At 29.8% G+C, this 27,930-nt stretch overlaps 6 protein-coding genes across 6 annotated transcripts; 3 read left to right on the forward strand and 3 right to left on the reverse strand.

Moving 5' to 3' along the window:
- Positions 1 to 300: 300 nt before the first annotated feature.
- Positions 301 to 886, reverse strand: LOC145747964 (uncharacterized). The gene has a single exon (XM_082564927.1). It carries the CDS (start codon positions 884 to 886, stop codon positions 308 to 310), a length of 579 nt encoding a protein of 192 aa, XP_082421053.1. The 3' UTR covers positions 301 to 307.
- A 1,727-nt stretch (positions 887 to 2,613) lies between these two features.
- Positions 2,614 to 9,061, reverse strand: LOC145740683 (bone morphogenetic protein receptor type-1B-like). The gene is made up of 11 exons (XM_082558510.1): positions 8,897 to 9,061; positions 8,604 to 8,698; positions 8,362 to 8,479; positions 8,081 to 8,168; positions 6,182 to 6,431; positions 5,946 to 6,072; positions 5,533 to 5,685; positions 4,974 to 5,118; positions 4,389 to 4,573; positions 3,503 to 3,633; positions 2,614 to 3,248 (listed from the first exon to the last, which is right to left on the reverse strand). Exons 1-11 carry the CDS (start codon positions 9,003 to 9,005, stop codon positions 3,024 to 3,026), a joined length of 1,626 nt encoding a protein of 541 aa, XP_082414636.1. The 5' UTR covers positions 9,006 to 9,061; the 3' UTR covers positions 2,614 to 3,023.
- A 4,848-nt stretch (positions 9,062 to 13,909) lies between these two features.
- On the forward strand, positions 13,910 to 15,742 carry LOC145763077 (uncharacterized). Its single transcript, XM_082574730.1, has 5 exons — positions 13,910 to 14,074; positions 14,173 to 14,281; positions 14,362 to 14,469; positions 14,639 to 15,301; positions 15,385 to 15,742. The coding sequence occupies exons 1-5, from the start codon at positions 13,922 to 13,924 to the stop codon at positions 15,708 to 15,710; spliced, it is 1,359 nt and encodes a 452-aa protein (XP_082430856.1). The 5' UTR covers positions 13,910 to 13,921; the 3' UTR covers positions 15,711 to 15,742.
- Positions 15,743 to 16,753: 1,011 nt separating this feature from the next.
- On the forward strand, positions 16,754 to 18,538 carry LOC145763446 (uncharacterized). The gene is made up of 3 exons (XM_082574890.1): positions 16,754 to 17,122; positions 17,404 to 17,536; positions 18,242 to 18,538. The coding sequence occupies exons 1-3, from the start codon at positions 16,952 to 16,954 to the stop codon at positions 18,400 to 18,402; spliced, it is 465 nt and encodes a 154-aa protein (XP_082431016.1). The 5' UTR covers positions 16,754 to 16,951; the 3' UTR covers positions 18,403 to 18,538.
- Positions 18,539 to 19,424: 886 nt separating this feature from the next.
- Positions 19,425 to 24,247, forward strand: LOC145741376 (uncharacterized). The gene is made up of 8 exons (XM_082558964.1): positions 19,425 to 19,459; positions 19,533 to 19,620; positions 19,797 to 19,866; positions 21,604 to 21,780; positions 22,709 to 22,950; positions 23,048 to 23,094; positions 23,173 to 23,396; positions 23,498 to 24,247. Exons 1-8 carry the CDS (start codon positions 19,425 to 19,427, stop codon positions 24,142 to 24,144), a joined length of 1,530 nt encoding a protein of 509 aa, XP_082415090.1. The 3' UTR covers positions 24,145 to 24,247.
- Positions 24,248 to 24,707: 460 nt separating this feature from the next.
- LOC145743579 (CTD nuclear envelope phosphatase 1A-like) lies at positions 24,708 to 27,930 on the reverse strand. The gene is made up of 8 exons (XM_082561580.1): positions 27,698 to 27,930; positions 27,385 to 27,451; positions 27,080 to 27,204; positions 26,884 to 26,955; positions 26,500 to 26,616; positions 25,961 to 26,072; positions 25,652 to 25,736; positions 24,708 to 25,587 (listed from the first exon to the last, which is right to left on the reverse strand). Exons 1-8 carry the CDS (start codon positions 27,827 to 27,829, stop codon positions 25,524 to 25,526), a joined length of 774 nt encoding a protein of 257 aa, XP_082417706.1. The 5' UTR covers positions 27,830 to 27,930; the 3' UTR covers positions 24,708 to 25,523.

The raw sequence follows: 27,930 nt of genomic DNA on the forward strand, positions 1-27,930 counted from the left end.
ATAAATTAAAGAATAACTAACATTATAATGGCAAGCCAGTAAATTTAATTTACAATAAACTTTTTAAAATAAAATAAGAAAAAGTATATATATAACTGATAGATAAAATGACCATTTTACTGTATTTAAAATTTGCATACAAATAGTATAACTTTCAACTTGAATTCCTGAGTAAAATTAAAACAATATATTCACAACATAGATAGAATAAAATAGATAATTGTAATATTAACATATATTCAAAATAAATATGAACAAATGACATGAATCAAATAGTTTTAAAATTTTTTTCAAAATTTATTTCAACCTAATCCCATTTTTTGAGGTCTTCATTTAACAATTTTCCCCATACCATGTTAAAGGGATGCACAAACTTTGTTACTTGATCACCACTTCTCACAATTGGCCTTCCTTCATTTGCCCACTTAAAAATACTTCCTTTTAGATTGTAAAAATTCACTTTCAACATTTCGGATGGACTAACAGGGTCAGATACGAAGTAGTTTGTCAGTAATGAAGATCTATACCCAATGGAGCAATAAGAAACAACATTTAAAACATAAGATGAGGAAGATTGGTTTTCAGAGGTGTCAGATAAATCATTGTGATATGTTTTAATAAATTCTTTAACTTTATCAACATTTTTAGTAACATCGTCATCAGCATTTAAAAACCTACATCCAGGAATAAAACTAACATTTTGCTCACAAGGTTGTCTGATATCAATTAACAAAAGCAAGTTGTTTAAAGTTTGATTTTCCCTTTCTTGCCACATTTTGAAGAAATCATTTGTAGATATTTGAGGTACTGCAGAAAATCTTCGTGAAATTCCTTGAAGACATATTCTCATTCCCAATCCAGTAATTATAGGCTCTTCACTTGACATTATATATGAATATCATACAAACCTTATCATGCTTTAATTCCTTGAAAAAGCAAAAAAATAACAACAATTAAATAATTGGTACCAATAGCACACTTAAATTAAAACAGACTGAATTAGCAACCAATTACAAACAATAACTAGAATTAACAATTTAAGGCAATTAGACAAAAATCAATATCCAAAAGTTAATTTTGTACACAACAAAAATGTAAAAACATACAAACAAAAATGAGTAAATAAAACTTCCAAATAATTTATCACTAATTTAATGTTAGTGGCATAAGATGGTGGTATACCACATAGTGATATTAAAACAAAAACAATATTTTTTCCTGCAGATTCCTGAAATAATATTTCAAAATTAAAAATTTTACAAGAAAAATAAATAAAAGTTTCCAAAAGCAAAAAACCATAGAACAAAGAAAAATTTGCTAGATCAAAAAAAGTGATCAAGAAATTAATTAAACTAAAAGCCATAACAAAAATAGCAGCTTTGTTATTAACTTCATATGATTTGTTTTGCAATTTTTCTTTTTTAATATTTTTGGCTTCAGTTTCCAATGTATGATTACCTATAGAAGATTCCGTAGCAATTTTGTCACAAGATGCAAGGTTGTTAAGATTACTCTCCTTTAAAATGTGTTCAGGATTTGTATGGAAATTGGCGTCGTTTTTATCAGGTTTTGATTCCGAAATTGTGGTGGTATTTTCTAAATCAATACCATTGCCATCAATGTCACTTGGTACAGAAACAGGGGTTTCGCCCAAAAGCCGAGTTAGTCGATCTTCAGATTTTTTCAAAATCCGTCTTCTTCTTGCTGCAGCACGTGCGTTCGCATCCGCCATTTTTAAGCCTATTTGCTTAAGTTTAAGCTTACGGAAAACTGCTTTAAAGTCGTTTTTCCGCGACTTAAATGATAGTTTATTGTTTCTGTATCTTCCAACGTTTTATACTTGTGAAATTCTTCTCTTGCCCATTTAAGTAAATACTCTTTATCTGATTCTGATTCAACTTTGTAAATTGTTCGCAAGATATCTCGATATAGTGACAAAACTTCCTGTCTTTTCATAAATTTACTTAAACTTAATGCTCCTGAAGGCAGTCTACTAGCCATAAAAAATAATAATCCAGATACTTTAAAACAGGAACGTTTCACTACTTTGAAAAACTTTTAAGTTTGTTTGTAAACAAAACTTTAGATAAAACTTTGACGAATTACCAGAGCTGTCAAAATATTTAAATCAGTACACTAATAAATATTTAAAAAGGTAAGTATTAAAAACTGTTAGCTTTAATAAATATAAGCTAGAATGTTATTTTAAAGTATTATCAATTGTTAAATATAAACTAGCTAAGCTATATGCTTTAGCCACTTATAAAACTTGCTTTTAAACAGAAACTTATAACATCTGCTGCTAAATAACAACTTATGAATAAATTTTTACAAAAACATATTTGTTTTATTACAAGTTTTAAAATCTGTAAGCGTTAAAAAACTGTTAGCTTTAACAAATATAAGCTAGAATGTCATTTTAAAGTCTTATAAATTGTTAAAATTTTACTAGTTAAGCTAGATGCCTTAGCCAATTATAAAACTTGCTTTAAAACTAAAATTTATAACATCTGCTACTAAATAACAACAGATAGATAAATTTTCACAAAAAATATTTGTTTTATTACAAGTTTAAATAAGAAAAAACACGATTAGTAAAAAGAAAAACAACGTACCACAAAAAAATTATTACATTTAATATATATAGAAATCAGTGATAAAAACAAACCAGAAGTAAAGGCAATTTCAATTTAATTACATTTTAAAATTAACTCAGGAATGTAAAATGTTACCCAATTTCCAAGGCAGTAAAGTAAAACAACGAAAGTATGATGTAATGTGTAAATTTACAATTGATTTTATAATATTAATAATTACCACTTATTGTAACGTGAAAAAAAAATATATATAATTTTTACATGAAAAAATGTACTTAAAAGGAAAAAATAAAACGTTGAAATTATTTGTGGTATTAAAAGGTCTTGGCAAAAAATATGGGAGGAACAAAAACTAAAAAAATACTAAAACAAAAAAAATAGTTTTTACATAATTTGACACACACAAAAAAAAAAATTGATTTACATCTAGATATTTCCGATTTCATTGTCCGGATAATTTTTTTCAGAAGTAGAAGAAGATAGGGAGGGTTTAAGATCGCTACTATCCGAACTACCCGAGCTATATTCAATAATCTTGCGGTCAGGTTCGGTCAATACGTTAAAAGTTTTACGAACGCGGAGTACGGAGAGTCGAGATTCTGGCCTGGAAGCCCAACATTCCTCCATCACTTTCACGAATTTAGAAACCAACTAAAAAATTTAAAAAAAATTTAATAAAAACAAATAGTTCGGCAAAGAAAATGGCAGAAATTCAGTATTGCCTAAATAACAAAATAATTTAAAAGCAAGTTTTTTTCCTAACAAAAGCGTTAAAAACTGTATACACTATTTAGTATTCTTTCGATATATATGTAGCAATACAGTTAAACATTGGTTTTTAGTAACAAAATTCCTCATGGTTCGGTCAAAACAACAACTTTAACAAAAAATGGAAAAAAAAAAACCTTATGTTTTCTCCATTGCAGGTAAATCTCAGGCCTCATATTTTCGACATAAACCGCCTTCCTCATTTCCTCAAAGTCGGGGTCATGACCTACTACGTCATAATAAGGGAGTCGGTAGTCGTCAACCAAACCTAAACACACAAAAACATTTAGATTAAAAAAAATCACGAGAAAAATTTTAAAGAAAACCCCTAAACATTCCTTATACTTCGATAAATAAATAACTAGAACTTAAATACTGTTACACAAATTGTGCTATTAAAGTTAAGCATTCTGTTTTTTACATGTTTTTCTACAATGTTTAAACAGATAATAAGCAGAATTTAGGTTAAGACTTTCGAAATTTAGAATTCAGGTTATGAAAACCTTTGGCAGGCGTAGATATCTTCCTTTACATTTTTAAACATAAAAATATATAAATTGTGATAACTTAAAATATTTGGCCGCGAATCAAAGATTTTCTTGATTTTATTATCGTGTTTCGATATCGCGTAATCCCGAAAAGCCGAGAAGTCGGCGCCGTGTCTACGGACGTGGTGACGTCACAGAGTCACTCGAACGTGACTTTTAAATAGAAGGTTCGCGGAAAAAATATTTCTGAATACTGTTATTAAAACATGCCAATCAATAGCTAATATTTTGTTTCTATTAAGTCGAAAACAATTTTAACTATGTGAACATTTAAAAACTAAAATGTTTGGACAAAAATTTTGCAAAATATCACGTGTTGATTTATAAATCAGTAAAATAAAAATTTAAATTTGCCATTTTTGATAAAAAAAAAACGATTAAAAATTTTTAAATTTATTTCTATGCTATAAATAATACAATACGCCCAATAAACTACATAAATTTTTTACTTTCTTAAAATTTTATACTAACTTACCACTAACGATTGTTCTGTTAATAATTTCCCACATGACAAGTGAAAAACTGTAGACATCCTGTGCCTTATAAGCTTCAAACGAGTCAGGATGAAAAGTTTGAGATAAAACCTCGGGAGCCATATATCTCTTCGTTCCTAATCTCCGCGATTTGTCATAATTCCCGATGTTAACTTTACCTTCAGTTCTGTTATTTAATAAAAAAATGTTAGGTGTATTTTAAGGTATGTGTTATAAAAAATAGGAATACCACAAGTAAAATTTGTTTTCGCATTTATTCATCCTCGAAAGGTCGACTTTACGACCTAAACATAGAGTAACGACAGTTACCCCGACCCAGTCTCGAGTTGCCTTAGGAGTAAAATTGCCTGATAATTATAAGCAGCTGATTAAATGTCGGCTCAGCAGGAGTCCATACCTTTTTTAGCGACTTACTTAAGGGCGCTACAGCATGACAGCAGTGGGGATCGAACCCAAGACCTGTGAAGACAAGTGTTCTGACCTGACTACAACATGTTGTCAGTTAGTTTTGTCTGTTTTATAGAAACACGAAACAAATTTAAAAAAAATTATATTTCTAAATGTACCTTGAATATTTAACAGCTAGCCCCATATCTGCAATACAGCATTGTCCATCTCGTTTTACCAAAATATTTTTTGATTTTATATCTCTATGAGCTATTGCTGGTTTGCCTTGTGTACCTGATATCTCTTGATGTAAATGAGCTAGACCTGGTAAAATTCAAGCAAAATTAGTCATTTTAATTTAGTAAATCTTTATATATGCTTAAGTTCATTAAATTAAAAATATACCTATAATTTAAGGTATACATCAAAATGTAACAATCATTTATTACTATTTTATGGTATTAGCACAACTTTTTCTATATATCTTATAGTTTCTGCAAATTTAAATTTAATTTTTCAAAACACGAATATTTCCTAAAACCTTGTTTTACAGGGCTTACGTTATTGTACACATAAACATACAAGGATTAAGATTCCGCATTAGCATTATTTAAACAACGGATTATAATTTGTAGCGACAAAATGTAACCAAATTATCCATAGAGCTATCTCAAAAAAAATATATATTTTTAAAAATAACCAAAGTTTTTAGTAATTTACATATAGCCAGTTTCTTACCAGAACAAGCGGTGTGGGTTAGTTTGAGGGCTTCAGAAACATCTAAAGTTCGCTCGTTAAGGTAACTGTACAGCGATCCATTCTCGTGGTAGTCGGTGATTAAATACAACTGGGTGCAGGAATTTGTACCGCATATATCTGATGCAATAAAACCTAAAGGAAAATCAATTGGTGTTGATTCTAAGTGTTAATATTGGTACATGTTTACAACATAGGGTAATTGCAATGTAAAACATAAACAAAATTTATTTTGTGTTATTTTCTATGTACTAACATTAATATAACGTATGTACAACGTAATTGCAATGTGATTTTGCTTTATAAGTAAGGTAAAAATATAAATGGCTGCTACAGAAAAAAAATAAAGGGTTTTTAGCATTAAAAATAAAGCAATGACGTCATATATTTCTTACCTAGTATGTTCTCGTGACGTAAGAGGACGGTTTGATAAATCTCAGTTTCTCGGTCCCAACTTTCCTCCGAAGTCGAACTGAAAATTTTCACGGCCACTTTCTCCTCCCGCCATTTTCCCAACATAACCTTTAACAAAAGTCAATACATTGCTTAAATACAAGTCAAAAAATACAGATTTAATTTAAAACGACACAGGACAAAATCATGACGTCATCAAAATATCAAAAATTTCCACCTTTCCATATCTTCCCCATCCGATCTCTTTCACTATCTCGATCTGCCTCGATATAGTTCGTTGCACCAACAGGGGCATCCCCGATCCCGATGACGTAGCTTCGATGGAGGACCACTGCTCCATCATTGCTCCGACTCCGCTTCTTCCGTTCCCATGGTAACGACCGTTGTCGCCGTACCAGATTGGACAGGCGGCTTGCTTGTTTTCGAGGTCGATTTGTCGGCGACGTTCACGTTCTCTTCTGCATAATCTAGAAAAATAATAAATAAAAATTTACTAACTTTTAAAAATGAAGCAATAAGAGTTAAAATTTCAAGCAATAAAAGTTTTGTGCATTTCTTATGTGCCTTAAGCATATTTTAAACTTATATAGCCTACTATAAATGGCTACGTCTACGTGCGTTTTCTGTGAGTGGGAATCGTAGCTTTTTAGGAATAAATAATGAGGAAATGTGGAACAGGAGTGTTTTCCTTTACGAATATAAATTAGTTTTGTTTGATAGCTGATAAGCTTTATTATTATTATAATAAATCGACAATTTTTATCGCGAAAAATAAACCAACAAAAATAAACAACCAAATTTAATAATGTTTTTCCGATGATTAAAAAGTCGTTTTATTTATAGGAAAAAGAACACATGCTGTAATTAATAAACTTTTTCGCATGAAATTGTTATTAAAAATTATTAATAAAGAGTAAAAACTATCATGTTGTTCATCCCTATACCACCACATCAATCACGAATATTGTAATTGTCGCAAAACCCGCAAAACAGCTGATCGATTTGGTTGAACGATAATAAACTGAATCCGACAAATGAGACCACCCCACAAGATTAAATCTAATTTATTCAGGACATTAAAACAGGATTTATAAACAGCATGGTAAAATGCAAATATGTTCTACATTAAAAATTGAAAATTTTTTTTAAAAATAGAATAGGCAATTATATTTTTTTATTAAAAAAAAGTATTGTAAAGCCTACTTACTGTATTAAATAAGGTGTGTGATAGTTTGACATTTTTACACAAACGCGATTTTATAATTTAAAATGTAACAAATTCTGCCATTGTCCTATGGTGTTAAAATGCTATGTCTACAAACAAAGCTTTCACATATGGTCGCAAAATCGTTAAAACAACAATTCCAAACCTATTTTTATCAGACGTTGTACACAAAAGTAGCCGACAAATAAACCGAGGATTAAAAGTCAAAATAAACCGACGAGTACTAATTTGCGAGCGACCAGGCTTAAACATGAAAGCTTGGGAATGGATTAACGCGACAAAGGGTGATAAGATGATGCGAGTGATAGGCAAGTATCTCTATTGTCGGCACACCTGCCCAAACACCTGGCTACACTCAATATAATGACGATTATTTGGCGAAATTAAACACCTAGTGAGCGCACACTGCAGGCACCTAAAAGGGATAAAAACCCTCGAAAAATAAAGTGCATTGGCGAGCTTGTTTGTACTAAGGTGGGCTTTCAATTTTTGCTCAATATCTTACAACAACATTACACTATGTTTATACCAATATTATGCTTTTGTTTTAATTAGGACATCTTTAAAAAAAAATAAAAAACATGCCATTAAGCAACAAAAAATCATGTTAACTGATAGTTTACAGTTGGTTGTAGTTAGAATACTATGCCCATCCTAATAATGGTAACCGTCTGCCTATGACAAATACCTCATTAACTAAGTGAACAAGTGATTGTATCCTTTTGAAAGGGTAGAGTCAGATAACACAGGAAATTTAAACATTTATTTTACCCAAAATAAGTAACATGAACTAAATGATTCAATTTTAAAAGGTTTCGGAATAGTGGTAGTCAGCTGATACTTCCATCATTATATTTAAAATTAAAGATAAAAGGTAATAAATTTTCTTACCTTATACAGTAGATTGAAATTAGAACTCCAAAGAAAAGTAAAAAGATAAAACACGCAGCCAAAGCTATCACCAAGTTTTTTTCACCATCTACAAAATAAAAACACAAAACATTTTTTAAAATTTATTTACAACAAATAAAAAAATCGCAAATTTTATCTAGTTGATTATTAAATTTATTTTTGTTGGTTACATTTTTATCAAAAAGAATATTGATAAAATATTTTGCAATAAAATTTAATTATTTTATCTTAGCTTTATTAAAGTAAAAATTGGAACTGACCATCATTATCATATTCAATACTTGGTGGAAGAGTAAGATTAATGTAATCGTTGCACATTGTAACATTATTACAACACTCCAGCACCGCATTCTCCTCAAAATCATTGTGTGCTTCTTTCTATTTATCACAAAAAAATGTAACAGGGTGAATGCTAAAAATCAACTTTCAAGATGTATTCAATATGAAATTAAAGTTTTTTTACGACTATTTGCAATGATAATATATATTTTTTTAAACTTACATTGCATTGATCAATATGAGTATCAGTTGAGGGTAAGCACCCAGCGTGCAATTCCTCAATGCCGTCAATTAAGATTAACTTCTTGTAACATTTCGCTGGAAAAAAATAAAGTTGTTTTGAGCAGTGAAAATAAATTTACTGGAAATTGGGAGTAAAAAAATTGGAAATATTCCCAAAATGTTTTTCTAAACAGTATGGTACTCAAAACAAATCCAAAAATTGGGAAAGTGGTATTTAAAACAGCCTAACTCTGAGAATAAAAAAGTTACATAACTTTAGTTTTGTCCACTTACCATTGGGTTGTAGTTCACAGGTTGCATTTAAAACATTTCCCGGACAGTCTAGGAGACATCTGCATCTTTTCTTCACATTTTTCATTAATTCATCCATCAAATCTCCCATTTTGAACTATATCAGAGTTTTACCAAATTTTAACCAAACTTTATTTTATAAATAACTCATCTAAAAATATAATCAGCATTTTTTTGTTATTAAAAGTTGTTTAACACTTGTTTTGCTTTATATGATAACAAACTTTTTGATCAGGTCATTTAATTAAAAGACTTTTCATTAGGCTTCTTGTATTTAAAAACACAACTTTCCAACAATATATTTTTGTTTAATTTCTATTACATTAAAATTTAATAAAATCCTGCACCTGCCAATAACTAACTACACATCTGGTTCTGGTTAGTTTTTCTTTATACTAAAGCAAATATTATTTGGGCATATTCAATTAATTCTATTGACACTAAAATCCATAAGATTTTTTTGTAAACAACAGAAACAAAAATTGAAATTTCATAATAATTTTGTAATTTATTATTTCCTGTTTTCTTTTATATAAGATTAGTTATTCAATTCTGATGTTTGACTTACAAAAGTTAAATAAAATTAATCTTTGGGTAGTATATAAAAGTTTTATTAAAATTGGACTAAAATGAACATCTTCTAAGATTGGATATTGTGTAGTTTGAAAAAAATGTTTCAAATATAAATAACTTGAGCAAACTAAATTTTTAATAAAAATTCTACAAGACTAAACTACCCAAACTATATTTTATTGAATTTAATTAGGTATAACTTATTTGAACTGTAGTTGACAATATTTAAATTATACTCTCATATTGAATTTCTATATTTACTAAATAACCTTTTTTTATTAAATTAAAAAAAAAGGGTTCAGAATAAATACATTAACATAGGAAGTATTAAAGTTATTTAAAGTTATATTACATCCTGTATTCTTGTTATTGCCCTATCTACAACACTACATCAACTACTTTCATTTTAGGAATATCTTGTCGAATTTATAAAGTGGGTAATTAATCGTAAAGATAAAGTGAAAGCGTCGGTCTGACTGACTGTGTAGGTCTTAGCAGTTGTCTAGGTCTAGACTGCGCTAAAAACGATGTGATGTACATAACCTTTTTTTCGTAAAAGCACAACGCAACAAATTATTACGCCTAACGTTTGCATTTAAATATCATTGATCGTTTTAAGCGATATGCATTCGAGCTATAGCTAGAATATCTGCATACTTCTTAGCATATCTTTGTGTTTACTAAACTGCATCATCGCCCAACAACAAATAACACGCTTTGTGCAAGGTGTAAATTATAGCGAGATATAAACAGTTCGCCTGTTCTAGTTATCGCCTTTCTATTTTTCGTAGCCTCGATCGATGTGTGATACCAATTCGTTCACACAGCTTGTGTTGCTGAATAAAAAATGTGGCGTTTTTTTCGATGATTCGACGAGATAAACTTTTTGGGCAAATAACAAATACTTCTATTGGTTGAAGAACCCTTTTAAGCTTTGACAAGATAGAGAAAAATACAACAAAGCGGTTTAAGTAAAACAGACTGTATTTTAACCCTTGAAACAAACCAATAAAAATGTAGTTTATTAAAAATAAAATTAACTGCGATAGATTAAGCTTTAAAAAGGCCATTTTTTTACTAAAATAAAAAAACTGTTCCTTTAATTTCTTTAACAATTAGTTAAATAAAATTTTACAAAGAAAAAAAATTACTAAAACTTCACAATTAACAGGATCCTATTCACGTGACAGGTAATGATGAAAATAACAAGACAAAAACAAACCCATTAGTAAAAAAGGAATCAATTACTGCCGGTTTTACACTTAGAAAAAAACAAAAACTTTACAAATTAATTTCCTTTGTAAAACAACGAATCACAACAGCGCGCAAATACGAACACAAAGCTAGTGCGAGGTTAAAACTATTCAAAATAGTAACTCTGTTATTGGAGTCAAGTTACAAAATTTAAAAAAGTGGTATATAGACGCGTAGTGAAATTTTTAACAGCCTGTTTCAGCAAATATTATTACAAAATATAGAGCCAAAATAACACAAGCTAAACGTATTAAAATACCATCACACTTAATTCCTCTGTCGCTGCTATCTGACAAACTTAAAAGAGAACTTCATTTGATTGACAGCAACTTTTATAAGCTACAAAGCACACATCGTTGAAATGTGACGTTACAGTTACATTTAATTGCAATTTTTTTAAACGTTTGCTAGGCGCTGGCTAATTAAAGTGCTGCGAATTCGACTATAAAATTCAACAAAAATATTTGCAAATTGTAAAGTCTAAAATTTCAACGGAATGATTGCATTTAATCTAGTTTCTTATTTAGTCCAATTCTAAAAATTTAACAAATGACTGATTTTCATAACATTAAAGATAACATAATTTGATTTATATGAACGTTAAATCCAATTCAAAGGATTTGTAACTTCTAAATCCACTTAATTTAAAAGTGCAATCCTCTTTGCGTAACAATAACCTCATTGTTACGATACAGCAGTAGTCGACATTAAAATAGGATTGAAATTCGAAAAATGTGACTTTAACGATGCGCGCTAGCTAATAGTATACCAACTTTATGTTAAAACACAACCGGGTCGTATTATACCTAAAGCGCGATACAGAAATACCCAAATTCAATGTTGTTTAATTATAGATTTAAATTTAAATCATAGACATTGTACCGGATCTTGCATTGCGAATTAAACGTGAATTTACGTGCTTGTTAATAAGTTCGAAATGCTCAAACAGACGGAATGAGCTCAACAAACTGTAAACATGAGAGCTCGGTGCGCCAAAGAGTCTGGCGCCCGGGAGACTGTGATTCGAACACGCACCACTTCGCTACAACAACTAGAGGCGCCTGGACAAAACTTAAAAAATGGTGGTCAAGATAATAAAAACACATACCCCAAAAAATGCCTAATTTTATTTTTTATTTTTAATTACCCAGTAAACAAATTCATTTATTTTTGTATTGCGTTTTGCCAACCTGATTTAAATTAATAGGCGCCTATGATTGGTTGTTCGTTAAATGAAAGGCAATGTAAAACTGGATCAAATGGCATATAATAAGCGGTTGCTGTCGCCACATTAACTAGTCATAGATTAGCCATATTGGCCTATTTAAATCACCATGGCCATTAATAAACTGATTAAAATCAGTGGAACAAATTGTTAAGTCTGTAATTACAAAGCACCCAAAGTTTACAAACTTGTTAAACTGAGTGTGTATGCAGACATTATTATAAAAATAATCAACCTATATATACACAGTCTAACAAAATGTAATCATAGTTCTATTTACTATATATATAGTGAATCGAAATTTATCATAACAGTAGTATTGGTTTTACTATTAATTCTTATTTTTAAAATAATAAAAGAGCCTTTTAAAACAAATATATTCAAACTTTAATATCAAATTCAACTAACAAACAATTACAATAAAAATTTTTTTCAGGGCAAGTCAAATACTTTTATTTAGAAAATAGTTTTTAGTTTAATTTTAACAATGTAAAAAAATACAAATATACTGCCTACACAAAAAAATAAAACAAAAAAAATTGAGTTACCTTTAAAATCTGTTTACAAAAAAAAACTAAATAAGAATTCAAACAAAACTTAATTTATTCCATAATTTTAAGTTAAAATCAACTGCAACACAATTAGGGGTACAAACAATTCTAAAAATTAATCATAAATGTTCGATAAAACAAATTCATAAAAAATTTAAGATATTTACATACAGACATAACACTGCTTTTAGAGACTTAAGTTATACCACAGATACTAACAGAATAGTATTTATATTATAACGATCAACTATATTAAATTATACGATTGTATAAATAAATATTAGTTATAAGATAAACATATTTTGGAATAAACACAACTTTCACCAACAGACCAAACCTTGTTAAACATAGAATACATAATTAGATAATTAAATTTAACTTTACTTGACCAGTTAGTAAATTAACCTTGACAGCTGACAACCTAAAGAACATCATTATACCATATTGATCATAATGTTACTTTTTAAACATGTACTAGTCTGCCAGTACATTAACTTACTCACAAACTATAGATTTATTTAAGAGAAGAACATCTGAACACGAGTGAAGTACTTCGAAAAGTAAACGGTCAGGCGGTTCTATATCCAATGCCAATTTTTTCCGTTGTGCCTGTTGCTGATTTTCTATAAACTATAAATGTAAGTACATGAATCATAACATGGCAATAATAAGGTTTAAAAGCTTGTTTAAGTTTTGCTAACGTTAAAAACCATTTTACGTAACTCACTTCACAAATATTTAATGAAATGTCTCTAGACAAAACCAACCAAGCATACAATCAAAAATTTGCTGGTAAATTGTTTTATCCTCACATTTTTGTTTTTTTTGCAGTTTAAAAATGTTAACTAAACAACCAAACCTAAAATAGTAGTGGTATAGAAATTATAGGCAATAAAAATGTTAAAACAGTTAAACTTTTAATAAAAAAATGCATATTTGATACTGAATAAGTTTCTGAGTACAACATATTATCATGTGACATTTTTTAAAAGAATTAAAAAAATTTACTTAACACTACCGTTTTAAAACTTGTAATGATGTTGTTTACTTGCCTTTATAAAATATTCATATACTTAGACTTCTTTTAAAAATTGTGTGCCCTACTTTTTTACTTAAGACAATGATGTCCACAAAAACAACGTAAGCGGTAGTAGCATAGCCTACTTAGTAAATTAGTAATGTTATAAAATGTATGTTGTTTAGTTTAACTTGATATTAATAGACAAATAGAAGGCAAAATCATAAAGAGGATAAAAGTGTATAAATTCAAATACAACAATGTAAACCTAGTAATTTGCACACTTATAAAAATCGCCCTGGGCAATTTAAATTCTTCAATATCACAAACAAGTTGATAGTATAAAAAGATTACATTAGTTTTTATATAGAATTTGTAGTTTTACTATGAAACAAAATAATTTAATAACGTTAGTATTGACATTTGTATTATTAAGCTTAGCAAACTTGGGGCTAGCAGTTTTAGAAACTGAGCCACCTGTGGAACTTAGATGGGATTTTAATGATTGTGGACAGATTGGTCGTGAGGGGCCAACTCAGGTAATATTAACAAAGTTTCATGAACAGTTGTTCAAGTTATAACAAACTTAATGGCTGGTAAAATTTTAAAACTTTGTTTAAAAAAAAGTTATTTTTAGGAGCAATGTAATATAGCATACAAAGATACTAACTTGGATGGCGACGCTGTAGTTTTAAATGGTTTTCAAGAATGGACCGCACCTATTTCAGGACTGTATCTTATCACTGGTAAGTATTACTAAGATGTTAAACAAAACAAACTTGCATGTGAGTTAATAGCATAATTTTTAACTTTTTTTTTGTTTAAGCCCAAGGACCGTCTGGTCTGAAAACGCCTTCGGGAGAAAACGGCATGGGAGCAGTAGTAACTTCTGAATTTCGAATGGAGGCGGGCGAAAAACTAAGAATTTTAGTTGGTATGTATAAAAAACCTTAATGTCGTATTTATACTTTGTTATTGGCCATTTCTAGCGTCCACCTTCAGTAACTTATCCATTGAATAAAAAAGTAAAAGTTAAAAATAAGAATTTGATCAAACAAATAATTAGTTTAAATCTGAAATGAACGCATAATTTTACTTTTTAGGGCAACAAAGCGATTATAATCCAACACCGGGCTCCACAAGAGGACCAGGTGGTTCTGGAGGGACTTTTATATCAAGAATTGGGGATGACTTTCTATTACTCGTAGCCGGCGGTGGAAGTGCCAGCTCAGGAAGAGCTCCCCCTTCTTTGAGTAACCATGCCAACGCTGCTTTATCTTCTAACGGTAAATCTGGCTCACCAATTCCTGGAAGTTTTAATCCCATTTTTGGGTCGGGTGGGGTGAATGGATCCGGCGGGGCAAGAGGAATATTGACTGGGGGAATTGTTTCAACTGCTGGAGGTGGAGCAGGGTTTTTGTCTGATGGAGAAATATCTTATATCCGACCCGGAGAGCTTTTACAAGTTCGCGGACCTCGCCCAGCACTTGGTTTTAACACAAGTGGGTTCTCAGACGATTCTCCGGGAAGTGGAGGATTTTTTCAATTCATAGAAAACGGTCTTCCAAAACAAAACAATGGAGGTTTTGGAGGCGGAGGCTCAGGGTGCCTAGACGGTGGGGCGGGAGGCGGAGGTGGCTACTCTGGTGGAGGAGGCGGTCCCCCTAACGGATGGGGTGGGGGAGGAGGGTCGATAAACAACGGGGAAATGCAAAAATCACCCTCTTTAAACAGCGGCAAAGGCGCAGTTATCATTTCTTTTATTGGTAAGTTTTTGTTCAAATATAATTTAAAATACATTTTATAACGCAATCAAGTTGCAAATATTGACATGTTTTTTTTTATACAGGATACTCTTGCTGTGGCCCAATAGCAGTGTACATTGCAGTTTGCTTTATTGCAGGAATAATATTTACTGTTATAATTTGTTACGTACTTTACCTTCTTATTCGGCTTATAAGAAAATGCAAAAAGGATCAAACAGGCTGCTTTGTGAGAAATAAGGGGTCGTATTCGATTTCAAAGGAAGAGGAGAGAGAATTGGGATCCAAAAATGAAAAGAACAAATCTTCACACAAATCAAAAAAATTCGGACAATACACAACAGATGACCACTCACATCATAGGTCTAAATACTCCAATAGTTCAAGAAGACAAAAAGAAAGCGCTCTTTAAAAACTGTTAATTTTCATGTTATTTTAAATATTTTTGCAACACATTTTTAATTAAATAATAAAATAGTTGCTTTTTATAAAAATGCCCGTAAAAATCTTTCAGAAATATTACTTTACTACCGTTTTTACGAATACAACCTAGTTGAATAGTAAACAATCAGCCCTTTTTTGAGAAATATCTTTTTCAAATAAAACCTCAGAATACTTAAGTCCATGTAACAATACCACCAAGTAGTTCTTATTCTATTGTATTGACCAATGCGATTAGCCGCTAGCATATTAGGCAAGTTTCAATGTATTCTGTAGTCCATTTTTAATTGTTTATTATAAGATTTTAACAAAACAAATTAGGTAAACCAAAGTTTAACAGAATATCTAATACTTGAATATTTACCTTTTGACGCATGGTAATAAACAGTTTATGTTTTAATAGAAAAATTTACCAGCGAAGTCTGTTTATTTAAGTTAAAAAAAGACTAGCTACATCGGTGGATATCATTCACCGGCACGTTTATACTTTTATTTGACAAAAGTAAAACAAACATTGTTTCTTTATTTTGTTATTATAAGGTATTATTCGGGACAATATGAAATATTATTTATTTTTCAATACAAAAGACTCTTTCTTTTGTGTGAACAAGGGCAAGGAAAAACACTTCACGTTATTCAAGAATCTAAACAGCAAAAAACTTCAGTATATATATTTGCCGTAGAGCAATATATAATTTTCAAGTTTGTTAGTTTATTTAAATTTTTAAGACTTTAGTAACATGATATTTTAATCTTGTTGCTATTTGTCGACAACTTTTAACATGTTATGCTATGTGGTTAAACAACATGTTTAGCGCAAGCTTGGAATCTGTCAACGAAATGATGTTACTGATAAGAACTAATAGTTTTATAATTTACACAATTTGCGCTTAGTCAGATTAAGATATAAAATTATTCTGTTGATTTAAACTAATATAACCAAAGATTTCAAAAAACATTGCGAGTATAATAATTTCTATATAGTAATATACGTATTTATCTTATAGCTTAGATTTATAGCTTAATACTAAACAAATTTGATTCTAATTGACTTAATAATTAATTAAACTAAGCTTTATTAAGCAACAAGTAGCAGTATAATAAACGCTGTAGTTTAACTGCTAATAAAACAAATAGAGAGAAGTGGTGATTTCCGCCTGTTGAAAACACATTGACTTTGAATGTGGTTGAATATAAGGACAAGTAATAAATATGAATAGAAGCAATGAGCCACTGTCGGACGAGCAGTTGTCGATTTACCGAAAACATTTCGACAATTTTGATTCCAGAAAAGAGGGTGCTGTTCCGACGGAAAATCTTGGCACTCTGCTACGAGCTTGCGGCCAAGTTCCTACCGAGGCTTGGCTAAAAGAGCGACTCAAGGTACATAGCAAGTTTCTTGCAAACCGTAAATGATTACACTTTAGTCTGGTGATGTAGTATACCAGTCATGTCATCAGACTGATATACCAAAGACGAAAACATATAAATCCGTTGGTTAGAAAAATGTTTGTTATGACCTTAAAGGTATACCTAAACATTTTTGTATTATTTTATCACTGTTGATGTAATAAAATAAAAAAATCCAAAACGATTTCAATTACTTTAAACTGACCACTGTTATAGGTTGTAGCATTAAATATTTAAAATAAAATAATTTAAAGATTGCCGATCCAGAAGAGCGAGGTTTGGTCGAATGGGAAGAATTTATTAAAGTTTTAAATCAAGCTACAATTGTTGGAAACCCTGACGAGGATTTGTTAGAAGCATTTCGAAGATTCGATAAGGGAAACACTGGTAAACATATTATTCGCTTTTAAGACTTTACCTTTTTAAGAAATTTAATAAATATTTCAATAAATGATATTGTTCATAATACAGTTTTTTAGATAACCTTTATTAAATAAGTAAACAAATATAATGTCATATTTAAGGTAAAACATAAATTGCTGTTTAAACGTACGTTGTTATAGATTATCTTCTTTTTTTTTTTTTTTTTTTTTTTTTGTATATATCTTTATCCTCGATGTGGGAAAGTCGAATGCGCGACTTAAACATAGAGTAACATAAGTTACTCCGACCCAGTCTCGAGTTGCCTGTGGCAGTTTGGGATATTATAGATTATAATTGCCCGGTAATTATGCTGCTGATTAAGTGCTGGCTCAGCAGGAGTTCATACCGTTTATAGCGCCTTACTCAAGGGCGCTACAGCTTGAGATCAGTGGGGATTGAACCCACGACCTCATGGTAGTGTAGCAAGAGTTCTTATCACTACACCACGCTGCCGGTTCTTATTTATTATTACATAAATATTATGATATTACATAAGCTTACACTATTTATTAGAAAGGTTATATATATTTTGAGGTTGAGAAAGTCACTGGGTATTTCAGTTAATGTTTATATCAATAAACAACGCAGATTATATACCAGATATACAACGTTTTACACACACCTTTAAAAATTACCTATTTTGCTCCAATCCTTATCTTATTGCTAAAGGTAAAATCAGATGTTCGCATCTTCGCGAGGTGATGACGTCGATGGGAGACATCCTTACTGAAGAAGAGGTGGAGGAATTAATAAGAGATGGGGATCCTTTGAATGAAGGAATGATAAATTATGAGTCCCTGGCTCGCACCTTGGTTTATGGTCCAGATTAGAAAAAAATTAAAATTAAAAAATAGCTAAAATTGCATAAAATTTTACAATAAAAACGGTTATAATTAGTTACGCCTTTTCAGACTGTTCCTTATTATTTATCGTTATTATTTTTAAATATTATATTTTTATATATTTATAGGTTTTACTTATTTTTTTGATTTTGTATCTAGTTTCGCCCATTAACTTTGTGCATATCATTGTTCTCAATCTGATAGTAAACAGATTTAACCTTTAAATGAATTACTTGTTATTTGAAATGCTTTAACGTTACATAAAACAACCTGAGCCTTACTATATAGCAATATAGCATAGCAAAGTTATCTTGCATATTAAAAATATGTTTTACAAAAACGGCAATAACATGTCTAAAAATCGTTTAGTAGTTTTAAATAAATATACTTCAGTTATATAAACAATCACATTTTACAATCAACGTTTGGAGACCAACTCCAAGTTACAGGGACATCTAATTGCTTTAAAACTAACACGTGAATTTGAGTAGCACACGGTAGACTTATTATATAAAGCGAAGATAATGTCGCTGCAAATAGAAGGTCTGTTTAAAACTACTAATTTACGTTCAGGTCCGCTTTGAGTTAATGCAACGTTATTATAACAAGAGAAACACATTTCTAATTTAAAGAAAAAATAATGTTTGACCATATATCGACGGAGATTTTAATAACATTTATTATTCTGTTCACGTCAAGTTTAGTTACGTTGTTTTATTGTCAGGCAGTAAGAAGGTAGCGCAATATAGGGCAATTAAGACATTATTATTGCAATAAAACTTCCGATAATTATTTCTTGAACTATGGTTAAATATTCAGCATACTTTTATTTTCATCATTAAAGAAGGTTGTTACTAATCAAATTCTATTAATAATATTTTTATTGTTGATACAGCAATCTTATAGTTAGTAAAAAAGTTGATAATAAAATATAATTAACTGTTAGAGACTGAAGTGAAAATATTTTCTCGCAAATTTACGAAAATATTATTTTTTTATACGGTTGGAAAATGGAAATAGAAACAACCATCAATACAACATCACTGTAAATATATTTTTTTTTTATTTTTGTTTTTATACAAATACCTATTTGTACAAAAAAACATTTTCTTATTTAGATCAAGTGAAACGGCAAGAAAATCTCTTCATAAATGTGTCGTTTGTTCACGAAATTTTAAATACTTTACTTCCTTAATAGAACATGAGGTATTTATTGTAACAAATATAAGTTTGACAACTATATTGTATTATATTTTATATTATATTTTTATCTATGCAGGTTAATTTTAGAACAGCGGTGCTACTATTTTACCATCCAGATTATAAATATGATAATATAGATAGGTTATAAAAGGTTTTTTTTTTTTTTTTTTTACTTACAGTTAACGCATGCCACAGATCGGTCTTATAATTTACAACAACACGAAAACAACTTCAAATCGGAAATGCAAGGTACCACTACTTTATTTATTCAGTTTTAACATTGAATCAATGGTAAAATTAGACTATTTTTACTCAACCTTATTAAAGTTATTTTGTTTGCTTAAAAAAACGTCAAAATTTTTTTTTTGATTTGACAAATTGTAATATTTAATCTCAAGTCATAGTTAAAATATAATAAGCTAAAAAACACTAAAAGCCAATGTTATTGCAAAAGCAAAAAAATTATCTATGACATATAGAAATAACTAAATCTTCTTCTCAGTACTTTTTTTTTTTTTTTTCTTTAGTTTTCAGTACTTTTTAATTAAATTTTTAACAAAAAAGCGTTATAATAAACTTTAGATAAAATGTATACAAAAATCGTCATATAAAAACACTTTCCTTATAAAAATAAAAATTGTTTATGTTGCTAATTGTCAAATAAAGTTTACAGTAGGTGCCAAAACAAAGTTCCCCGGTCCCGTTTTAAATATTTCCATGTTTTAACGTCGACTTGCGAAATCACGTAAGCGCAACTTCCGAAGTCAATTTATCTCGGTCGTTCTTTCGTAGAAAATGTCGATACGATACTTCCGTCAAACGTTATTTTAAATTTTACTAGCCATTTCCATACAATCCATAACATAATTTAGCCCAGATTGCATTAAATTAACTTCAGCTAAGTTTGCCAAATATCTGCCTTAAGGTTAGCCTGTTGATTTGCATATAGGCTGCTTGTTTATTATTTTAGAGTTTACAAAAGTACGACGTTTGGGAATTTCAGAAAGTGTTATGACATATTTTGAGAATTTCTTGTAACGTTAAAGATTAAATCAGTGCAGCACGTGGCTTTGTAATCTAAGTAAAAGTTTAAGCAGCTTGTCTAGACAATAATAAACAAAGGTTTGTTGCACGTAGGACAAGTTTTTTCGCCTTTTACCTTTTTAAAACGAGTGTTTTGGAAACAAATACGGTTACGTTAATTAAAAAAATTAATCTTTAGACCGGCGTTAATTGATAAACCCTAATGTGTTACTTTAATTAATATATTTCCGTTGTTATTTTCTGTATTTTGTCTGTTAAGAGTTTCTAATATTCTATACCACCTAAGAAATGTATATATTATTAATTCTTGACAAACGATAAATGATGTTAAATCAATGGTGTTTATTTTTTAAATCATGTTGTTTTATTTTTTGATTTCCGCGAAAAACCTCAATTAACAAAACGATGAATGAACTCAATCGAAGTTTATACTTTTTACCGAGAATTTCGCCCCCGGATAATTTTTCGGTTTTGCAATATACAACTTCGCTATAAAAGTGCATCCGATGTTATGATAAAATGCATTATGGCATTGTTTATAAAACTTGCTGTATTTGTTTGCATAAAAGGCTTAAATTTGTTTAGTTTTGCGAGTTTTGTTGTTAATTTCGTTTAAAATGTTGCGACGTGCTGAAGTAGATAAATTTAGCATGTTGTTTTACAATTGGAAGAATTTAATGAAATGGAATATGCCAAGTACTGAGCTTAACTTTTACTGCGTTTAGTAAAAATTTGTAAAAGCCTTTAGTTATTTTTAAATTATTATTTAATTAATATGTTAATATTGCTGGACTTATCCTGAATAACATGACCAGTTTAAAACGTTGCCACTAAAGCAATACCATAACAGTTTGCTTTTTAATCAAACAAAAGCAAAAAAATATTCACAAGAATGCGCTCTTTTTAAAAAAACAACATTTGAAAATAAATTTTTAATTCCAGAACAGACGATGATTCGACCTCATAAGTGTACAACATGCGGAAAAAGATTTACACTCCACGAAAATTTAAACCGACATCAAATGGTGCACACAAACAAGCGACCATTCCAATGCACTCACTGCCCCAAAAGTTTTCGCTTGTCGCAACATCTTAAAGAGCATATTCGAATTCACACCGGTAATTTTTTTCTTTTAATGCTTATATTTATCTATATTCCAAAAATGGTTTAATTCAATATGTTCCAAAAAGGATGTAAACTAAAACGTTGTGTTCTAATTTGCCAAAGTGGAAAGCTTGCTTGTAAAAAAAAGACCATAGAAAACATAAGAACGACCATAGAAATTTAAAGACCATAGAAAACATAGGAAATCGTACATTTAAATACCATAAGGAAAAATGTTTTAGTAAAATGTCTATAAACTGTAACAAAACAAGAAAGCTTGCCCTTAGGTAGTAGCTTAACTGAGCCCGACTCTAGTTTATTTAGGTTCGAGTTGAACTGTAATCAACTTAGTTCATGTTATTTTTTTTTTGAACCTAAATCAAGTTCGTAAAAACCTAATTTTTTTGCCTTCAGATTTTGTGGCTAGCTATCTTAAGAACGCTGCTACGTTGTAAAAAAAGTATTTAACACGATTACATTATTCTTATACAAATAATTTTATTTATTGTAAATTATCGAGATAAATTAGATGTTAAATATAGTTTTTGTATTTCTCAAAATAAACAAAATAAAATCCGGGTTAATTATTGCTTGCCTTAGGCCCACGGACATACCGCCAAACGTGCATTAAACCTAAAATATTGATGGTTAAGTAGGTTTTTTAAATCTAAAACCAACGAAGTCTAAAAAGACAAAAAATATGATTCATACGTTTGACCTAACCTAGTGCTTTTTTGCTCCTACTCTTCGGTCATGGAACCACAATGACACAAGAGTTTATGAACAACGTTAACTTTAATTTCACGAATATTATAACTTATTTGTTTAAAGTGCCCGTACGCTTTACAAATATAAATTTTTCTGAAATTAGAAATATATAAATATTGATAGGTTTACTGAATCTAAAATTAAAACAACTAACTTAACCTCATACTTTTTAAGGTGAAAAGCCATACAAATGTACGACTTGCGGCCACGCATTCTGCCAGATTTCCAATCTTAAATCTCACCAGAAAACCCACAGTAAAGATAAGGCGTTTAAATGTGAGTTGTGCGGCAAATCTTTCCGACGATCATTCACGTTGAAACAACATAAAGCAACCCATGTAAACCCGATTGGCTTAGTTGATTCTCAGTTATCAACCAATCAGAAGCAAATATCTACGGGGCGTGTATATTCGGAGGTATACATAAATTGCCATTTATCTATCACGATTTTGTGTAAATTATATTTCCATTTTTCTTTCGTAGTTGATTTAATACTGATTACGTTGTTTTAAGGCTAAAACGGAAGTTGCATTTTCCAAGAATACGTCAAATGATACAAGGTAATATACATTTGACAAACGTATAAAAATAAACTATTCACGTGTTTCCCCCCAAAAAAAATTGTTAAACTTTCACAGAAATCGAATATTTGGTGTAAGTTGTGACACAGACAACATTAGTTTTGTAACAAATTCGCCTGGTCATGAATCCACAAAGTCGTACGCGAACTCTATACCGGAAAGTCCAAATTCGTTGGAACAACTGAATGCTTTACAAAACAAATATTTGTCAATGCCGAATTACTTTAAAGAAGACTGCAATGCAAATTATATACAAGATATACAAGTTGAAAACTTTAAAGGTATGTAGGGTTATAAATATCAAAATTTGATTAAACGTAAATAATATTTTGAAACACGATTCCACTTTCTGTACAGTCAGTTTCCGTCTTTGTTTCCGCAGGTTTCGATTACAAATGGAAAAGACAAATCTGTCGTGGTTGGATATCCCCGGAAAACGTGACAAGCAAGTTGATGACGTCAGTTAAAAATGACGTCATGGCCACAAAAACGAAAGGCAAGCATGGCGATATATCTCACAAGAACGAGTCGAGTCCTGAAAGCCGACGCTTGAACCGATTTTCTAGTGAGGGAAGTGAGACTTGGTCTCCCAATTCATTTGCTTCCTCGAATTACGAAAACCATTCAAATATAGAGCATGTGCGAAGTCAGAAAGATGTACCTGATTATACGCGAAAAAGTTACGACAGTTTGAATGCAAGTGCGACGAAGACTGACATCGACCTTTCTCCAACATTTAGCGGCTCTCGTACGCCCACTGCCGACTTACAAAACAATCTGCCTTATCCACTATTTGGCTACAAGAATAATAAAAATGTATTTCCAACAGCAAAGCTAAATAATTTCTACCTGAATGATGTTTTAAATGGACAAAATACACTTATTGATCATTCTGATATTAACCGTGCTACTCTTCAGGCCATTGCTAACCATGTTTCATTCGTGCCCCTGATCGAGTGGAAACCGGTTGTAACCGGTTGGAGAAATGTTCTTGACGGTAGCGTGTATTCCAACTGCCCCAAACCTTAAAACTATTCCACATAATGGTTATGCTAGTCCTGACACTTGGCTTAAGTCTTGCCATGTTAAACATGAATATCTTTTAACGACTACCTCTTACAAAACAAACCCTTTAATTATTATATAGTAAACGAAATAGGAACTGTTAAAGAAACATTATGTAAATAGGCTTTTCATATATCTTATAAAAAAAAGATGTCTTAAGCTACTTTATAAATATATTTGTACTAACAAACTTGTTGTAAATTAGATTTTAAAGGCACTATTAATAATATGTTAATAGGTAAAAAATGATTACTTATTTGTAGTCAAAAATGTGTGTTTGTGGGTCTAGCTGATTCTAATTGTTAACGATAATATAACTCGATTACGATAAATTTTGTGTTTTTAATAATATTATTGTGTTACTATTTTTGTTATTTTTTAATTGTAAAATGTTGTACAAATATTATTTTTCCATGTTCATTCAAATAAAAACTATAAATATTCGAAACAGTGTTTATTTCAATTTAAAATGTAAGATTTTTTTATTTAGTAATTGTTTTTCCTTTTTTTTTAATTTGACCAAAACTAAACGAATCACCAACTATTTTATACGAAAGTTAAAAATAAAATTAACGAAGAACAGTGTTCTTATAAATTAAATCTACAGCGATATTGAAACAAGCTATTTTTCGTGATATTTAATTAACGTGAATTTCGCTATACTACTTTTTTGACTTGACGAGTTTAAAACATATGTGAATTCAAATCGATACTTTTTAAAACTCATTTTTATGTAAAATTAAATAACTAGTCACTTGTTTTCTAAAGTAAGACCACGAACTATAAAATTAAAGTAAGACTAAAATAAATAATTAAAAAAAATTAAAGAATACAAGATTTAAAATAGAATAATATTTACTAGTGATAAATAGAGGATTACACAAAATAGAAATTACTATTTTAAATTAGGTGAGGATTTTTTTCACGATTTTTAACAGAAAAAGGTGCTGATAATCAACTTTAAATTACAAAGTGTTGATTGCCTAACAAAATAAAAAAAAACGGTTAAGAAATAAAAAATAAAATCCGGTAATGACAACGTCGTGACGTCACGAATGACGTAAGTATTTCGTTGGCGCAAGATTTAAAAGAAGACAGGATTTCAAATAAAAAAAAAATTTAAAATTGGATAAAATCCGATTTTTAACAAGTACAGTCTGTGGCATGCTGTTACCAGACAGTTATTGTGACACCGACGCGTTACTATTGCACGAGTCGCTATTCACACTAAGGCCTAAATACGTGTGAAAATAATCCGCGGGCGAATTATCGCGGTTAATTTTTAAAGTTGTGCACGAACGAGTGCCTAAAATTGTCGACGGGTGACGTCATCGAAAATGACGTCACTGCCATTGCAGGTGTTGAACTTTGTTACGATGTAAAACGTTTCTGACGTCATTGCAAAATCTAAACACAGTAAATCTGTTAATTGGGCCAACCCAGTTTAGTTAAATATAAACATTATACTAACCTTAGGGCATCTAGCATTGGCAAAACGTTTAATAAACTTGTATCGAATGGATCAATAAACCAAGATTTAATTGGAACAGCATTCTCTGTTGAGATAAAAAGGAGAAAGGCATATTTTCAATTTAAGTTAATCATATACTTTGTTAAACATAGTGTAAGGATAACTCATATATAAAAAAATAGCATGACAAAAACAAAGTTGTTAAAAACACTTAAAAAATGATATTGTAATAAGATTTGCAAAAGTTAGACTCAAAAAGCCACAATTTTACTGCTTATTAAATACTTAAAAATATAGATATAGCTTTACCTGGAAAGCCTTTATATGCACCAGGAGAATTATCTAGAATAATTATACTTGAAAGATCAGAATGAACAAAAGATAAATCCTTTGTAAAACTTCCTGTATCTACTTTACAATGCTGCAATAACAAAATGGATTTAAATTCATAAGTTCTTGAAACATTTTAAAAAGAAAGGGCTCTATTTACTATGAATACATGTTTAACATTTATAGAAAAAAAACGGTGAACTTTCAAATACAAAATTCTTTTAATCTTTTAAATAAGTCGGTAGGTTTTTTATTTACACTAGCTCAAGGGTTTGTTGACAATTGGGCACAAAACACACAACAAATATTACACTAACTCTATACAATAACCTTTATTTATAAAATTTTTAACCTAATTAATATAGGTTAGCCTTCAGTATAAGTATTATGCAAATTGCCTCGTTAAAAAAACAGGTAAGTTAAAATAACAACTCCTAAGCGCTATGGTATTACAATACAATAACAAAATAAAAACATTTATATTTGTATACTTAAGTACCTTTGTTATATTACAGTACCTGTCTATAATATCTTCTTTTTAACATAACATTTTCACTATCTAAACGATCACAAACAGCTGATCCATAGATTTCCATGGAAGCAGTAAAAACAACTAGTTCGTACCACTGCGATACCTAATTAGAATTTTAAATAGTCATTAAGTTTGGTTAACATAATAATTGTATCAAGACGTGGGCGTGGCTTAAATAAATTTCCTTAAAAATGTTAGTCTATTGACTGACAAAATCTGAACTATTTGTCTTATTTTAATATTTTTTTGTCTTTTTTTAAATTGGCAAATTTATAATATCACCTATTGTAAGTATACATATACAACATAATAACCAATCTTATACAATGTAACTACTAACAATTTACATAAATCGATAGAATTTACTTACAATACTAAGAAAGTAGTCAACATGTGGACGCTTATGAACAAAAAACTTAACTGGATGACGATCAATTACAACCTTAAAAAAATACAAAAAAGATGACATAAATTTTTACATTTGCTTGGTAGTCAAAAAATAAAAATATTTAATTAAACCAAAGAGTTTATCAAAATTGTTTAATTGAAATTTTTTTTTAACTTACTTTTAATACAAAATCAGGAGGAGTATCCGGTTTAACAGTTGGTCTCATTAACCCTCCACTATCATGTCTCGAATGTATTAATGTTTCATCCAAGTCCAACACTAGAACTTTCTTTTTTAATTGTCCTGAAACAAAGATGTTATTGTGAGAAACAATAAAACTAAACACCACTGTGCCTTTTCAATTAAAACAAAAAGCCTTAAGGTGGAACTCTAGTAGTTATTGAACAATAGACTTTAATACTAACATACAATATCAAGTGGAAAAAATCTTAATATGCAATATGTCCTTAATTTGAAACTTACCTAATCTCATTCTTGATATAGGTGTAATCGGCATAATATCATATCGAATTGTTTTATGGGCAATAAACTAAACACACAAAGTTTTAATTTTATAATTGTTAATTTTATTATAAATAATATTTAAACAAAATGTATGTATATACATGTTATAGTTGTACAAGCAAATTTAGTATTATTAGTTTGGTTATTTTTGTGCTAAATGTTACATATATATAAAAATAAAAACTAAATAACTAGCCATTTATTAATAAAAAAAAATAGCGAAATATAAGAAAGTATGTAAATAAAAGTAAAATTCAAATTATCAAATTACCTTTCTTGTATTTTTACGAATAAAAAGCATTATAAAACTCCATGCCGCTGAAATTAAATTCCAGAAAGCTTTTGGAAACATTGCACTAGAAAAGCCAGAGACAGAATCTTTCTTACACTCCAAAGTATGCATAGATAAAATACCAAACACCACTTTTTAAGTAATTTGATTGTTGTACCTCTTTTTTGATATTTTTGTACTTAATTAGTCAGTTAGTCTGCATTCATAGATTG

Source organism: Corella eumyota, chromosome 1, assembly GCF_963082875.1.
Source record: "Corella eumyota chromosome 1, kaCorEumy4.1, whole genome shotgun sequence".
In the NCBI taxonomy this organism is placed as follows: Eukaryota; Metazoa; Chordata; class Ascidiacea; order Phlebobranchia; family Corellidae; genus Corella; species Corella eumyota.